The 18382-nt window shown below is 39.2% G+C and overlaps 1 protein-coding gene across 2 annotated transcripts in view; it reads left to right on the top strand.

The window, feature by feature from the left end:
- LOC149749319 (limbic system-associated membrane protein-like) overlaps positions 1–10317 on the top strand; it is a 323667-nt gene extending 313350 nt beyond the window's left edge. The window contains exon 3 of one of the 2 annotated variants that reach the window (XR_016392997.1): positions 9864–10050. Coding sequence is in view for 1 of the 2 variants with exons in the window: in XM_089910567.1 (XP_089766693.1) it covers positions 9864–10093 (230 nt within the window). In the remaining variant the exon portion in view is untranslated. Of the gene's footprint in view, positions 1–9863 lie in introns of both variants that reach the window. The other variant, XM_089910567.1, reaches the window with a different exon arrangement.
- Positions 10318–18382: the final 8065 nt, after the last annotated feature.

The following is an 18382-nucleotide window of genomic DNA, read 5'->3' as shown; positions in this document are numbered from 1 at the left end:
TAGATCGTGCTTATTAAAGCCAAGTGCTGTTCAGAAAACATCCTGTAGGTTTCTGAACCCAGCTCTTAGGTATACATGACATACTGTTCCATAGTCTGTTCCATATGCACAAGATAGGGCTTAAGTTTGTCTAGCCTTACGAAAGAAAGGTTAGAAATTAGGAAGTTGACAGTGTTGTGGTTTGAACACCCCCTCACCACCATACACACAGTAGTACATACACCTTGCCCCAACTTTAAATGAACAATAGCTGAGACCGATTTGTTGCTGATTTGTACCATTAGGAATGACACTTTGAATTGAATACAATAACCACTAATTATTTGAGGTTAGGGAAATAAGCCAACTGACCACTTTTCTCCCCTACTCTGAAACTGATTATTTTCTTTCTGTAGGCTGGTCAGTTAGGGACCAAGGATAAAGGCATTAAAACATTCACAGCTAGAATTAGATGGCCTTGCAAACCAGCGATTCTTTTTAAAGCAATGTGTACTGATAGATCAGAACCAATGGTAGCCACGCAACTAAGTTGGTTTTGTGGGAATCCAACAAGTACCTAAGCAGAGGTGACAACAATTTTCCCTCTATGAAAAGGCCCCTCTTCAAATTTTCACCTTATTATGACTGTTTTTCAATTTGCAATAATTAGGATTCTTCGGTTTAAGCAACAGAAATTGACTGGCTAATTTTATGTAAGAAGGGGGTGATACATTGGAAGAATATGGACTAGCTCACAGAATCAAAGGAAAAGCAGAAAAATCTTGCCATGGAAAGCTCAAAATCATATATCTCTAGGGATACAAGTTGCAGACACTAGTGAAAAATAATAGTCTTTTCAGGTTGTTGCCCTTTCATAATATATATTAGCTATTGCTGATAAACAAACCAGTCCAAAATTCATGGGCATAAAACAATAATAGTTACTCTTTATTTCTCACAAATGTACAAGTCAGCACACTTCTAGGCTGGGCTTCACTACAGGTGACTGTGTTCCTGAGGTTGTCAGATTCATCAATTAAAAACATAGGATGCCCAGTTACATTTGAATTTTAGATAATAAATAATTTTTAGTATAAATATGTCCCATGTAATATTTGGAACATACTTATACTAAAAATAAATACTTGTTGTTTATCTGAAATTTGTATTTGAATGAGTACCTTGTATTTTATCTGGCAATCCTATTTGCCATTTCCCATCTTCCTTCTCCTGGGACCAAAAGGCTCAGTTCAGCATGTACTCTTCATGGTGATGGCAGAGGCAGAAGACCAAGTGAGTCCAATTGTTTCAGCACTTGTCAAGGCTCTGCTCATATTACCTATACTGATATCCTTGGCCAAAACAGGTGACACGGTCCAGGAATGTAAAAATGTGTACCACCCACTATAGGAGGGCATAGGCATGGTAAAGGATGTGGAACAGGGAAGAGTGGAAAACTGGAGCCATTAACACAGTCAATCAACTTCTACCTCTTTTAAACTATTTCTTATAAAAACCAAGTTCTGGGCTTCCCTGGTGGCGCAGTGGTTGAGAATCTGCCTGCCGATGCGGGGGACATGGGTTCGTGCCCCGGTCCGGGAAGATCCCACATGCCGCGGAGCGGCTGGGCCCGTGAGCCATGGCCGCTGAGCCTGCACGTCCAGAGCCTGTGCTCCGCAACGGGAGAGGCCACAACAGTGAGAGGCCCGCATACCGCAAAAAAAGCAAAAACAAAAAAGCCCAAGTTCTAAGGAGGGAGAGTCTGAAATGCCCAACTTAGGTAATTTTCTTTGGCTAAGGAAAACAGGTTACCTGATTGACAATCCCAACAAACCAATGGCAGTGGGATGAGAGGTAGTTCTCCAAAGGAAAAGTAGGGTGTCTTGCCAGAAGAAGAAGGCATGGATTGGGGCAGATTAAACACTCCACTATGTCCCTGACCTTGCCTGCGTTTCCACTTTCGGTCATACACAAGAGATGTTAGTTTCATACAAAAGGGAAGAAGGGATAAGTTTGAACCTACTAAGTCCCCTACTATGAATGATTTACTGTCAATTTCCCCTTTTATGGCTCTTAGTATTTGCCTTATGTATTGAGGTGCTCCTATGTTGGGTGCATAAGTATTTACAATTGTTATATCTTCTTCTTGGATCGATCCCTTGATCATTATGTAGTGTCCTTCTTTGTCTCTTCTAAGAGTCTTTATTTTAAAGTCTATTTTGTCTGATATGAGAATTGCTACTCCAGCTTTCTTTTGGTTTCCATTCGCATGGCATATCATTTTCCATCCCCTTACTTTCAGTCTGTATGTGTCTCTAGGTCTGAAGTGGGTCTCTTGTAGACAGCATATATATGGGTTTTGTTTTTGTATCCATTCAGCCAATCTGTGTCTTTTGGTGGGAGCATTTAGTCCATTTACATTTAAGGTAATTGTCGATATGTATGTTCCTATTCCCATTTTCTTAATTGTTTTGGGTTCGTTATTGTAGGTCTTTTCCTTCTCTTGTGTTTCTTGCCTAGAGAAGTTCCTTTAGCATTCGTTGTAAAGCTGGTTTGGTGTTGCTGAACTCTCTCAGCTTTTGCTTGTCTGTAAAGGTTTCAATTTCTCCATCAAATCTGAATGAGATCCTTGCTGGGTAGAGTAATCTTGGTTGTAGGTTTTTCTCCTTCATCACTTTAAATATGTCCTGCCAGTCCTTTCTGGCTTGCAGAGTTTCTGCTGAAAGATCAGCTGTTAACCTTATGGGGATTCCCTTGTGTGTTATTTGTTGTTTTTCCCTTGCTGCTTTTAATATGTTTTCTTTGTATTTAATTTTTGACAGTTTGATTAATATGTGTCTTGGCATATTTCTTTGGATTTATCCTGTATGGGACTCTCTGTGCTTCCTGGAATTGATTAACTATTTCCTTTCCTTTTCAACTATAATCTCCTCAAATATTTTCTCAGTTCCTTTCTTTTTCTCTTCTTCTTCTGGAACCCCTATAATTCGAATGTTGGTGAACTTAATGTTGTCCCAGAGGTCTCTGAGACTGTCCTCAGTTCTTTGCACTCTTTTTTCTTTATTCTGCTCTGCAGTAGTTATTTCCACTATTTTATCTTCCAGGTCACTTATCCGTTCTTCTGCCTCAGTTACTCTGCTATTGATCCCGTCTAGGGTCTTTTTCATTTCATTTATTTTGTTGTTCATCATTGCTTGTTTCATCTTTAGTTCTTTTAGGTCCTTGTTAAATGTTTATTGCATTTTGTCTATTCTGTTTCCAAGATTTTGGATCATCTTTACTATCATTATTCTGAATTCTTTTAAAGGTAGACTGCCTATTTCCTCTTCATTTGTTAGGTCTGGTGGGTTTTTATCTTGCTCCTTCATCTGCTGTGTGTTTTTCTGTCTTCTCATTTTGCTTATCTTACTGTGTTTGGGGTCTCCTTTTTGCAGGCTGCAGGTTCGTAGTTCCCTTTGTTTTTGGTGTGTCTCCCCAGTGGCTAAGGTTGGTTCAGTGGGTTGTGTAGGCTTCCTGGTGGAGGGGACTAGTGCCTGTGTTCTGGTGGATGAGGCTGGATCTTGTCTTTCTGGTGGGCAGGTCCACGTCTGGTGGTGTGTTTTGTGGTGCCTGTGAACTTATTATGATTTTAGGCAGCCTCTCTGCTAATGGGTGGGGTTGTGTTCCTGTCTTGCTAGTTGTTTGGCATAGGGTGTTCAGCACTGTAGCTTGCTGGTCGTTGAGTGAAGCTGGGTGCTGGTGTTGAGATGGAGATCTCTGGGAGATTTTCACCGTTTGATATTATGTGGAGCTGGGAGGTGTCTTGTTGACCAGTGTCCTGAAGTGGGCTCTCCCACCTCAGAGGCACAGCACTGACTCCTGGCTGCAGCACCAAAAGCCTTTCATGCACACGGCTCAGAATAAAAGGGAGAAAGGAAGGAAGGAAGGAACGAAGGAAGGAAGGAAGAAAGAAAGAAAGAGAGAAAGAAAGAAGGAAGGAAAGAAGGGAGGGAGGGAGGAAGGAAGGAAGGAGGGAAGGAAGGAAAGAGAAAAGAAGATAAAGTAAAATAAAATAAAGTAAGATAAAATAAAATAAAGTTATTAAAATAAAAAATAATTATTAAGAACAAAAAGAAATTTTTTTTAAAAGAAAACAAAAAACCGGACGGATAGAACCCTAGGACAAATGGTGGAAGCAAAGTTATACAACCATTGTAAAGCAATTATACCTCAATAAAGATGTTAAGAACAACAACAACAAAAAAGCTATACAGACAAAATCTCACACAGAAGCATACATATACACACTCACAAAAAGAGGAAAAGGGGAAAAAAATCATAAATCTTGCTCTCAAGTCCACCTCCTCAATTTGGGATGATTCGTTGTCTATTCAGGTATTCCACAGATGCAGGGTACATCAAGTTGATTGTGGAGCTTCAATCCGCTGCTTCTGAGGCTTCTGGGAGAGATTTCCTTTTCTCTTCTTTGTTCTCATAGCTCCCAAGGCTCAGCTTTGGATTTGGCCCCACCTCTGCGTGTAGGTCGCCGGAGGGCATCTGTTCTTTGCTCAGACAGGACGGGGTTAAAGGAGCAGCTGCTTCGGGGGCTCAGGCTCACTCAGGCCGGGGGGAGGGAGGGGTACGGAGTGCGGGGCGAGCCTGCGGCGGCAGAGGCCAGCGTGATGTTGCACCAGCCTGAGGCGCACTGTGCATTCTCCTGGGGGAGTTGTCCCTGGATCCCGGGACCCTGGCAGTGGCGGGCTGCCCAGGCTCCCCGGAAGGGGGGTGTGGATAGTGACCTGTGCTAGCACACAGGCTTCTTGGTGGCGGCAGCAGCAGCCTTAGCGTCTCATGCCGGTCTCTGGGGTCCGCGCTTTTAGCCGCGGCTCGCGCCAGTCTCTGGAGCTCCTTTAAGCAGCGCTCTTAATCCCCTCTCCTCGCGCACCAGGAAACAAAGAGGGAAGAAAAAGTCTCTTGCCTCTTCGGCAGGTCCAGACTTTTCCCTGGACTCCTTCCCGGCTAGCTGTGGCACACTAACCCCCTGCAGGCTGTGTTCATGCCACCAACCCTAGTCCTCTCCCTGCGCTCCGACCAAAGCCCGAGCCTCAGCTCCTCAGCCTCACTCCCCGGTGAGTGAGCAGACAAGCCTCTCGGGCTAGTGAGTGCCGGTCGGCACTGATCCTCTGTGCGGGAATCTCCCCGCTTTTCCCTCCGCACCCCTGTTGCTGTGCTCTCCTCCGCGGCTCTGAAGCTTCCCCCTCCGCCACCCGCAGTCTCCGCCCGCGAAGGGGCTTCCTAGTGTGTGGAAACCTTTCCTCCTTCACGGTTCCCTCCCACTGGTGCCAGTCCCATCCCTATCCTTTTGTCTCAGTTTATTCTTTTTTCTTTTACCCTACCCAGGTACGTGGGGAGTGTCTTGCCTTTTGGGAGGTCTGAGGTCTTCTGCCAGCGTTCAGTAGTTGTTCTGTAGGAGTTGTTCCACGTGTAGATGTATTTCTGTTGTATCTGTGGGGAGGAAGGTGTCTTACTCTTCCGCCATCTTCCCCTCGTCCTCAATTTTTTTTTAATTGAGTCAAAGTTGATGGTGAAATAGATGACTAGATGGGTAACTAAAGAAATATTGATAAAAGTGTTTTACTGGTTCAGAATAAAAGCTTGCTCCTTTGTGACAAAAATTTAATGAGATGACTTCTTTGAGCTCAGAAAAGAGTTGGAGAGAAAAATTTCATTCATTTCTCTTTTCAAACACACTGAGCACCTACCATATTCCAAGTACCGTGTTCTGTAAGATTCAGTGGTCAAGAAAACAAAGGCCTTCCTGTCTGCCTCTTTCAGTTTAGTGACAGGCATAGGTAAATAATCCAGCAATTATGGTCCAGTGCTGTGTGGAGAAATACAGGTACAGTGTTAGAACACAGGAGGGGCACCCAGTATGGAATCAGGAGTGGGGTTGGGGGTAGGTGGGGGATGACAGGACAGTCTTCCTGCAAAAAGTGAGAAAACAAGCTAAGTTGAGACCTGAAGGAGGAAATGGAAGAGTCACATGAAGAGTTGAAAGAAGACATTCCATGTAGAAAAAGATAGAATTTTAAATGCCTGGGAGTAAACAAAGATAGTATATTACAGGAATCAAAAGTTGTTTGACCTGACTGGATGATGCAACGCAAAGGGAATAGGAAATAAGGCAGGAGAGAGAAGCAGGGGCTAACCATGAATGACCTATTAAGCCATATTAAGAAGTTTTTATTTTGAGGGCAATGAAATTAATCAGAGGATACCATATTCATATTTGCAATTTAGGGGGAAAATTCTAATTGCAGTATGGTGAATGAATGACAGTGAGCTTGGAGAGAAGAAGACTAGAGGCAAAGAAACTAGTTGTAATGCTTTTGCGGTAATTCAGGCAAAAAAAAATAAAAAGAAATGTTGATGGTTGGAACAAGGCTAGTAGGAATAGGAATTGAGAGAGGAATTGAGAGTGATAAATGAATCTAAGAGATATTTAAAAGTCATAAGCCGTAGAATTTGGGGATCCATTTTATATGGGGGCAGTAAAGGAGAGAGAGCTGTCGAGGGAGATAAACTTCTTTTTTGGTTTGGGCAACTGTTTTCATGGGGACACCATTACTGAGAAAGTGATCACAAGATTACAGGTTCTCTGTGGGAAGGAAGACGATGACCCCTGGGTACGTTGAATCCTGGATTTCTGTGAGACATTCAGTGGAGATGTAGAATAGTTGGTTCATTGAAAGTGCAGATATAAAGGTCATGAGAAAAATATGGGCTGAAGTTACTGATTTGGGAGTCATCAATAGCATGACATTAGCTTCTGAAGCTCAAGAGTAGATGAGTAGTGAGTGATCACAGTGAGTAATATTTAAACAGAAGACAGTGATCAAACCTTCAGATGTTTAAGGAAGGGGACAAGATAAGACCAAAAGTTAAACTTGGAAGGTTGGCCAGAAGGGTAAGAGGAAAAGCAGTTGAGTTTGTGACCTAGAAACTAAGGAAAGGAGGAATGAGGTTCCGGTCAACAAAGTCAACTACTTCAGTGAAAAATAGGAATAATAACAAAAATTTTCGTTGGACCTGAAAACAATATGGTTCAAACAAATTGGTGAGCCTCTTGAGAGCAGTTTCTTGGAGGTTAATGAGAGAATGCAGATTGCACTGAAGGTTGGAGTGTGAATGGGAAATGAAGACATGGCATAGAACAATTCCTTCAAAAATTTGGAGATAGAGAAGTTAAAAGTAAATAAGAACGTAAGATGGGATTTGGGGAGGGATTTCTTTCTAGAGCAAAAAGGCTACATCATATATAAATGCTTATGGCAAGAAGCTGATACAAAGTACAATAAAGTAGGAAGATAAATGATGGAGTGAAACTACTGGTTAGTGACCCAGAGGAAGGTGGGATACAGTGTCAACATGATTGCATTTCTAACTGTTCAACACAAACACTTTGTGTATCTCCAGTGTCTGAGATTCAGGACCTGAATATACTGTCCTTAATTAGGAGAAAGAATATAGTTTGGTGGCCAAAGCATAGCCCTGTAGCTAATTATTCTAGATTTTATTCCCAATTTTATTACTACCTGTCTATGTAATATTGAGCAAGTGACCTTACTTGTGTGCCATGTAAAATCAAAGTCCTTAGTACATATATATTCCGCCTATAAAGGAGAGGCAATATGAGTAAATTTTATCATAGATAATAACTCTCTCAGATCTTGGCCACTGGAGATTTTTTTTCTATTTTGTAAATTTACATGTTTATATACTAGGGATATGGAATCTTTCCCCCTCCACTTTTTTTTTTTTTTAAAATCAGAACACATCTGTGTTTCTTTTCTCTACTCTATGTCCTGTCTTGGAGTTCAGAATAAACTTTGAATTGAGTGATGTGAGCTTTTACAATTACTATATAGCTTCCTGTTACAGGTCTTAGATTGTTGAGGGAGGTACCTAGGATGTCCAAGTCTTGTTCTCAAACACGATCATAGGTTGTATTGTAGGTGTTTTTGGACATGTTCAGAACCATGGCTTACTCGACTGGGAATTAAAAACTGTTAATATTAAACAGTAGAACAATTGTACATTCAGGAGCTCTGGGTTCTAAGCCTAGCCATATTTCGTGATGTGATCACCCTTGATAATCCATGTGATCCACTCTGTGCCTCATATTCTTCCCTATTAAATGGATATAACCTTTCAGGTCCTCACTGTAAAAGTCTGGGAGGGTATATTGTAAGTCAGTGTATGAATATGAGAAAACTACTCTGAACCCAAAGGGGAAACAGAAACTCTACAAATAGAAGTTGCTAAGTGACAGGAATCAACTACATTCTATTTCTGCCATTGGGTTTGATTTGGAATCACTGGTTCCTACCCAGAGGCCATATCAGATGTCACTGTGAGAAGAATGCCAAGGTCAAGAGGATCCTCCTCCCACTTCCTCCTTGTGACACTCTGACCTGGTCAGCTGCCCAGGTACCATCAATAACTGCCAACAGGGATCTGCAGGGTTAATACAGTTGTCAGGCAGCTGCCTCTACAAGCAGAAAATGTTCCTGTTTTATTTGTCATTGCACAGAGTCTATAATGGGCAGGAAGAGTGAGAAAAAATAAGAGTTTTTTTAATTATTGAAATACTTCATACTCTGTCTTCCTCCCTCCCCTGACACATAGTTTTTCAGAGACAGCATAAGCAGCTAAGAGTTAAAAAAAAGGAAAATCACAGTCAAAGCATAAACTCTGCAATTTGTAATCAGTGCATAACCTCTGTGATGAAATTTGTAAGTAATTCACTTTCCACTTAAGCCCACCAGTGTGAGATCTAATGTTGCCACCCAGAACACTAATGAAGGAAGTCAGACGGCAGTGCAGCTAGCCCTTGGGGACTCATTTCTCATATCACGGAGAAGTAATTTCTGTCATTTTTGGCCATCTGGTAGCCTGGATTGTGAAGATGAAGATTCATTCAAGTAGGGCTTAAGAGCTTGGGCCCTGGAGTCTTTTTAGATTCAAATCTGTTTTCTGTTTCTCACCTAGCCTATAACTATAACTTAGTTTTCCACCCATAAATAAAATCCTCATAGGGTATTATTTCCTTATTATAAGGAGTTATTGAGATAATACAGTACTTATAAAGTAATCTACATAAGGTCTTATGTATAGTAAATGCTTAAAGTTAGCTATTATTAAAGTGTTAGTAGTAGCGGTGGTAATAGTATTAGGAGTAATAGTAGTATTTTTATAAAGTCTACCTGTCTGTGACATAGGCCTCATTAATTCCATTTTTAAGCTCTAAGGTACATCATCAGGCCTGTCACACACCAAGATGATATTTAGAGGTTTTCTCTTGTAGTGATTAACCAAGTGTTTCCTTTTGTGGCTAGATTATAAGCAACAAGGTATTACTGCATCTTTATGACACAACTCTGCAATCCGACATTAAATAGCACTCCTTTTCTTTTCCTGACATTTGGAGTAAATAGTGGGCTATAATCATTTTATACACATAAGAACATAAATGTCGGTAACATTTAGTGATAAGAAAATTTATTCTTAATGTGTATAAGTGTACATGTTCTCTAATAACCAAATAAGGTCCATTGTAATCAGAAAAGAGCTAAGACATTTTCATTATGTTGCTCTGCATACTTCCTATAGCACTTGACCATAGTGGAGAGATTCTCACCTTATAGTAAGAACCATGCTTTTCATCTGCTCACTAAGTCTGTAAGGATGTCCAAAAGCACCCAGACTTCTTAATACAAAAATTCAAATGGTTTAAGTCAGAAAAGCACTTCGCTTGAATTTGCCACTTCCTGTTGCATGAACCAGTACTGGAAACCTGCTTTTACTGACATGCTTACATATTCCGTTTGCTTTTGTCTTTACAGTTCCACCAAAGATCTCCAACATTTCCTCGGATGTCACTGTGAATGAGGGCAGCAACGTGACCCTGGTCTGCATGGCCAATGGCCGTCCTGAACCTGTTATCACCTGGAGACACCTTACACCAACTGGTAAGCAATCTTCCAGTCCCCCAGATGTCATACACTGTTTAGAATATCCTCATGTTTCTGTGATTCCATTGGATCCAAAAGGCAAGCATGTATATTGTTATTAAAACACTATTACAGTAGTGACATAGGACTTGTTTAGGGTCATCTCTGGTCTTGGCTAATGTATCCATCTCTATAAAGTCTACAACCATAGGGGGGAAAATATATATATATATATTTGATGATTTATATATGATATTTTTCAATAGAACACTTCCTCAAGGCAACAAATATAGAAGCATTAAATGCATTAAATGACTTAGTATTGTGTCTGAAATATATGCCAGGTTGGTGCCTGAATGTCTTGGAGCAATATTTTGTATGGATTAAATTTCCATAGCTCTTTGTATGTTTTTTTGTTTTGCTTTGCTTTTAAATATAGTTTCCTTATATGTAGCACCTTGTGATGAAATCTTTTAGGGATAATACAAAATTGTTTGTGACTTCTAATATCCTATCCTTAGCATCTTGCTCTGTGGAGGGGCACCAGGGCATGGACTAAATTTCATGAGCTCATTATGGATCCCCAGCTATGGATGCTAATTCAGTAAAAGTCAGAAAATCATTTCTCAGGAATGTCTTCTGCATTCTCCCCTCCTCCTCCCACTATAACCAGGTTCTGAGGTTCTGCTGCCTTTTGAGCTTCATTTAAATACTTTACCAAATTATTTAGTATTAACTGCATGCATCCTCCCCTACTCGACAGATGAAATTTTCTTATATGCAAAACCATGCCTTTGCGAATGACACAGTATTTGTAGAATGGGGCCTGCTATTTAGTTTTTCCAGAAGGAGGAACTATGGATCAATTATTCTTATAAAATGTCATTTATTTTGGTAGCTAACCCCCAACATTTAACTAATTTATATCTGATATTCTTTTAAAGTTTTCTCGTATAAAATCTAGACATCTAGTTTATAACATATTAATTCTGAAATGAACACCATGAAAAATTGTTGTGCAAAGCTAGATAGGCAATGGGAGCTATCCCGAGATACTTCTAAAAGGCCAGGCCAGGGTAGTGTTTGGTTGTAGCATCTTTAAATATTTTGTATTTTGTGGTGTGAGAATATGGGCCTCCCTTTCATATTAGCCCTCAAATTAATTTATCAGGTGAAGTTTGGACTAACCTATGGAATGGCCTTTTATTTAGGCAGCTATTCTTATTAGAGGCTTCTATTTTCTTAAGACAATGTCACTCAAAACCCATTCTATTGTTAATGCATACAGCTTGTCATTTATTGATAATATATAAAAGCAATAAATGAAGCACTTATTTGAGGGATCAACCTCAAACTCATATCCTCTCATTCCCATCTTAAACCTCACATGGAAAAAAATACATATGCAGGCTTATCTGAAGCGTGAATATCAGATAATATATTATCTGGATATCATATACATTTCCCCTGGATTAAATTAAACCTCCAGAGCACATTCTCCTTGAATGGAATTATATTAACCCTCAATACCACAACACCTAGACCTTTCCCATGTAGAAGTGCTTTTACTAAATGACTATTTGGTATAAAAGTTTTGGGCACATATTTAGGGATGTTACAAAACAGGGGTCCCGAACCACTGGGCCGCAGACTGCAACTGGTCGGCGGCCTGTTAGGAACCAGCCCACACAGTGGGAGGTGAGTGGTGGGCGAGTGAGCGAAGTTTCATTTGCCGCTCCCCATTGCTCACATTACCATCTGAACCATTGTCCCCACTCTCCCTCCCCACTCGCCCAGTCTGTGGAAAAATTGTCTTCCACGAAACTGGTCCCTGCTGCCAGAAAGGTTGGGGACCACTGTTATAAAAGATATCCTCTAAAATCATTGCATTTCCTGCAATGTTGTTTTGGAGAGACGGTTAATTGTACTACATAGTTTCCTCTGAAAGGACACTTTGAGAAAGCTCCTCTTTGTTTTCAATGTTTCTACTGTCCTTTCTCTAAACAATGGTTTGTTTTTTAAAATGAACCCAGTGAGTTTTTACAAATAATCATGAGTCCTTCATCGTATTGACTGTTACCAAACTTAGAGCCAAATTTATGACTGGTCTGTGAAAGAATAGAGGGAATCATATATAAATTACACATTAATGAAGTGGATTTTAAATAAACTATGTGGAATTGTATGATATCAAATCCATATACAGACACACTCTTGCTTTCATCTTGTTTTCTTACCATTATTTTCATATTGTCTCACCTTTTGTAATTAATTTAAATCTTTATATACATATATTACTTATAATCTCAATTTTTTATGGAATAAGTGGAGATAAAAGAATGGAAGAAGGAAGGAAGATAGATTATATTCAAGTTATAATCAAGAAATGAACTGCATTAATAAAAATACTTTATTCTTTTGGTGTACTATTGACTAGTAAACAGTTTTGGGTGTTTTTTTTTTCAGGGAAAAATGCTATTGGTGATCTGAACCTAAAGATATATTCTTTTTTATCCCCTCAGTTTAGTAAAGTAATGAGATCAAACCGGAGTTTCAAGGCCTTCCCAGGCTTGTTCTAGGAGTTTAGATCTTCATGGCTAACTCTAGTAGACTTTTTCACGATAGTAAACATATGGTTTGAACCCTGAATAACCTGGTTATCCATGATGTTTCAAGTTATCAAAAGACCAAAGGACAAGCTAGATCTTTCACAATAAAGGCAGCATTTACATACGGTCAGAGAACACTAGGGACTTCAAAATCAACTAGAAAAATTGGTGTACACACAGGGATTCCCAATAGTCAGCCTAGGGATCAGAAAACTAGTCCCTGGGTCAAATCCAACCTGCCTCACATTTTTACCACCTGCAAGCTTAGAGCAACTTTTAAATGGTTAGAAAAAATCAAAAGAATTCTATTATTTAACATGCAAAAAAATATATGACATTCAAATTTCAGTGCCCATAAATAAACTTTTAATGAAACAAAACCATGCTTATTCAGTTACACGTTGTCTATGGATGCTTTTTTTTTTTTTTTAATAAAACAGCAGAGTCTAGTTGCAACAGATGTGGTTTAGCCCCTAAAGCCTAAAATATTTTCTACCTGGCCCTTTACAGAATAGTTTACAGACCCCTGCTCAAGATTATGGCTTGGGGCTTAGGTCAAGGATTTTCTGCACTCATCTATGATTCCATGGGGCTTTGGGGATATCCCCCATTAAATTCCTAAAGACATCTCAAGGGAAAGAACTTTATTCTTCTATAATCCTCTATCTAGGCCCTCTCTATGGGTGAAATTCTATTCTGGCGCATACAAAACTAGTTCCCTGCTGCATTCACAGACTCAAGGGCAGACTCCAATTCTGTCTACAACAGGTATTAATTCCCAAGCCTACTCTTTCATCTCTTTCACATCTGACCTAAATAACCACCTGATCATAATCATATTCCTGAGGACAGGAGAGAGAATCTGCCTTTACTGCTATACAGGAAACCAGGATTTTTTGTTTTATGTGTGTTTTTTATTCTTTTCAAAATTTGGAAACAGGGGGTGATCCTTTTCAGCCTATAATGCTAAGCCTTTCATGGAGACACCCAGTGAAGAGGCTCTGCTCCCTGTGTGACAGCAAAGCTACTGCAACCCTTAGCCATATGAGCAAAAAACCCCAGCTAGCTTTGTTCAATTATTAATTGTGCCTTCAACAGAGTGTGACTGCCTTGCAGAAGAAATGTACCTGTAATTAGCTCGACCTCACAGGGACTTTGAGCCCTGAAACCGGGAAGATTTCATGCAGGTTTCACAAGTACCTGATTACCTGTCATTTGATAACACAAGGGGGAGAAAGGAAAGTAGGTGCAAGGTATATTTTTATGAGAAGAATATTTATTACCTCTTAATTCAGTTTTTTTAAAAAATTTTCATTGGGTCATTTTGTTTCTTTCTTTTCACATCTGAAATTTCTTTTTCAAGTATACTGCAAGTGTTTTTAAAGAGGGAAGTTAGAAGAATGGTGAATTTTTTATATATACAAAATCAAAACATATACCTGACATAGATGGAGGAGAAGAGATTGCTGCATTCCATGGTTGACTCTCTTGTATTTCTGATTTCTTAATTTTTCTCTCCTCTTCAGTTTTTCTATATAATCAAAATGATGTGTCATGTATGTGGTTGTTAAATGTGACCTATTTTCTCCCTTAATTAAGTTAGACTTTCATAATCCTGTAACTCCCAGAGGGCAATTGCACCGTAACATGTATTTTCTATGGAGTGTTTGATCTCACTTCTGTGAGCAATGCTGCTCCCATCTTCATTTAACTTGGTTTCTTCTCACATTCCAAAGAAAGTCCCTTTCTCAAGTGTGCCTCATGTGGTGTCAGGATTGTTCATGGTTAGAGTTTCTGTGCATTTCATTTCTACAAAGGTTTTTACATCCTCAGTAACTTTCTATATCTGAAACGCTCAACAGGCACACTGAGAACTTAGCCCCTTAGCCTGAGAACAACTTAGCAGGCACTGTAATTCTCTTGTCCAAGCCAGAAGCCAGATTGGACATCAACAACCCGTATAGAAAGCTCACGTAAGAAATATTTTCTATTAAAAAAAACACACACACACTAACTTGAAAAGATACATGCACCGCAGTATTCATAGCAACATTATTTATAATTACCAAGATATGGAATCAAACTAGGTGGCCATCAAGAGATGAATGGATAAAGAAGATGTGGCATAAATATACAATGGAATACGACTCAGACATGGTCCCTGCACAGATGGAACTTATAGTTCAAAAAGAAAGCAGAGTATTAAACTAATACTTGCATGAATAACTACTTAATTAGGTTTATACAGTATAAAGGAAAATTGTAGCTTTCAATAAGACCATAAAACAAGGCCATATAGCAAAATCTGCAAGGCAAGCAGAGCTCCCCTGAGGGGAGCTTATGCTGAGACTTCAAGGATGAATAGAACCAGGCCAAGAAAACAGGGGAGGGAAAATATCCTAGGCAGAGAAAGAGTATACATAATAATGCATTGAAGAATCCAGGCCAGCATCTTTATGTGACACCATGATGTTAGTATTTGGTTACTTTTTTTTTTAGATTATTTTAATAGATTTTTTAAAAAAATTTTTTTATAGATTTTTAAAAAAATTATTTATTTATTTTTGGCTGCATTGGGTCTTTGTTGCTGATCACGGGCTTTCTCTAGTTGCGGCAAGCAGGGGCTACTCTTCGTTGCAGTGCGTGAGCTTCTCATTGCGGTGGCTTCTCTTGTTGCGGAGCACTGGCTCTAGCTACGCGGGCTTCAGTAGTTGTGGTTCGCAGGCTCTAGAGCACAGGCTCAGTAGTGGTGGCTCACGGGTTTAGTTGCTCCGCGGCATGTGGGATCTTCCTGGTCCAGGGCTCGAACCCGTGTCCCCTGCATCAGGAGGAGGGTTCTTAACCACTGCGCCACTAGGGAAGCTCCTCTTTTACTTTTTAATATTCTTGGTTTCCCTTTTCAAAGAACAGAAAAATAAAGAAAAATCTTGCTCTATTTTCTTTTCAGAACCTTACTTGTATGTTGGTTTTAAATATACAATGTAGTGTATACCAGCGTAGCAGGTATATAGACAGTTATTTTTGTGTGTGAATATCTTAAATTTAGGTCAGGAACATATTCTTTTCCCATGCATATAATTCCATAATAACCTAATCAAGTAAATACAAACTCTTTTTCAGTAATAACCTTGTCATTAAATCAAATGGGTAATTTAGAAAATGAAGACTACAGAATTTAACTGCATGATTGCTGGCCTCCAAACCTTAAAAATCCTTAAGAGACTAAAAATAACTGACGCGGACAATCTTTAAGCCATGGGAGGATTTCCACAACCAGATGTGCTGGCCATTTTGATGAGTGTTGTACATATGCCCTTGTACCACCAGCACCTCACTCTTGCTCCTCCCAGATGTGTCATCAGATCCCCAGAAAACTCTTCCTGAAGAGAAATGAACCATCCTAGATTTGTCCTTGGGGAGCTAGCTTGGATTTGAGCGCTTCAGGACGTTTTGGAAGCTTGCGTGGAATTGGGGGGAGTGGTGGCAATAGCTTAATCACAAACTTTGCACGTGGCCTAGGAGAACAGAAATAGTGTCCGCATCTCTCAGCGTCTCATGACTTCAAATATTTTTTCCGTTATAGTCTGTGTTTTCTAATTTTAAAATAGGTCTAAAGATAAATCTTTGCCAAAGGTTATCATGAGAATTAAAAGAGAACATGTAGGTGAAGTCCTTAGCACAGTGTTAGCTATTATTGATATTCTTATTTTCAATATCTGTTTTAATTATTTTTTATCCATATGTCAGATTTCCATAGTGAAAGTTTGGGGGTGACTGATAATTTTATTGAAAACAACCTCCATGCCATCTTTATTCATTCTAACACAGCAACCAGGGAGACTTTTTAAATGCTCTCACCAAGGCTAGTCTTAAAATGTCACATCTTATATTGTATCACATTTCAATATACTCACTTGAGGTGTTCATCTTTCAAAAGGGCATGAGTAAAACATCTTGTTAGGGAGAAATTTTCTGGTGTGACTTACTTGTGTGTCCATGCTTCTTCTCCTAGAGGACAGTTTTCCCAGAGTCTGGCTATGTAACAGCTAATACTTTATTAACTGTAGCTGTAGAGAGCCCTATAGGTTGTAAATTACAATGATATTTTTAAAATAAAATTTGTGTACCGTGACACCAAAAAATGACCAACAATTTCTCCAGTTTTCCAGTTGGACCTCTTGCTACTAGGTATTTACCCCTACTACAAAAATACTGTTTCTAAATTTTAAAATGGTTGAGTTCATTTTCCTGCTTGATTCCCCAATTTCCTATTGTCTTTGGGATAAAGTTCAAACTAAGCATGGCAGAACCCTTCATTCAACATATTTTCCTATCCCTAAACCCCTAATCATTCAACTTTAGGCAGTAGGTAGATTATACTACTTATATTTCAAGAATATGCCTTGTCCACTTGCTTTGGGGCCTTCACACATCCTGGTTTTCTTCTTGAAGCATGATTTCGTATCTCACCAATATCATCATTTTGCCAGTATAACTTTTTCTTTTGAGGCCTTCAAGACAACACTCCCTACAGGAAGCCATATAATAGAAGTAGTAAAATTGCATTTTAATTATGTGCAATCTCTAGATTATAAGATCCATAAAAGTACAGAAACTTATATGTCCTACTTATGTGTATATTCTTAGCATGTTGCTTGGCATATAAGTGCTGAATCAATCAATCAACCATGAGTTGTTCAATTAAGGGCTTTATAAAAATAGTATTGTTGAGAAATAACTTACATCATGAAGTGGAAACTAAATACACATTGACAAGTAATTAAAGCACGAATGAATAGAAAGCAAACTGCAAATGACACAATAAGAATTATATAACTAAGGCTATCCAACGAATAGTTTCATTAATCTCTTACTGAGAAGGTTTCAGAAATTTCAGGAAAGCTCTCCAGGTCCTGCTCAGCTCTGTTTCTTCTTTGTTGCCCTGATGTGCTGATTTGCTTCTGTGGGACTTTCATCATTATCCACTGGGCTACAGAGAATTCTCTGAAATCTTCATATTTTTGTATCAAATCCTTTGACATTCTCTTTATCACTAATTTATTATCAGAAATTATTCTTCTTCTCAGCAGTTGTCACACTCGGTAGTTGTCTTAAAAGTTTATGTTTTTACTATTTTCCTCATGAAAGCAGAGCAGGCACCTACACGTTCTTTGTCCCATTATAGCACCTAGCACAGAGGAAGCGCTCAGTAAAAATTTATTGAATGAATAAATGAATTACTTATTCTAGCTAAATGTCAAACTCTGTTAGAATCTGTTTAAAGTTTAGACTCTAAGAACAGAATCTTCATAACTATAGTTTTTCTTTACTGTATCTTATATATCTCAAATATATAGGACATTGTCTTTCTGTAAGATACATTTTGTAAAATGCCTAGTGCAGATTTCTGTATCTGGGAAATGTTTTTTTTAATATGTGGTAACAAAGCTCTCAGCACTGTCACACCGATGAATTAGTGCCTCAGTGAGGGTTAGGGGTTGAGTGGCAGAAGTTCAGGCCCACCCTGGTTTTGGTAGTAGAGAACAGTTCACAGGTTGAGTCAGTCTGTAAAAGGAACCTCCATTGCCGAGCTGTAAGTTTTATAACATCTCCTACGATTCCCTATAAACCATCCCTTCTGGCCATAGCCACCTGTGGCATAATTTTCATCTTCACTATTCGATTTCTACATCTGGCCAATCATTAGGATTACCTCGAGGCAAAAGTTTTTAAAAATACAGATTCCCTGCCTCACCCCACACTTAAATCATCTCTTGCTGAATTAGGGGATTCTGTAGCATT

Source organism: Delphinapterus leucas, chromosome 4, assembly GCF_059928025.1.
Source record: "Delphinapterus leucas isolate spDelLeu-1000000601 "Yukka" chromosome 4, BTC_Dleu_Yukka2, whole genome shotgun sequence".
NCBI lineage: Eukaryota > Metazoa > Chordata > Mammalia > Artiodactyla > Monodontidae > Delphinapterus > Delphinapterus leucas.
The sequence above is the reverse complement of the archived record's forward strand: the minus strand, read 5'-3'. Positions and strand labels throughout refer to the sequence as shown.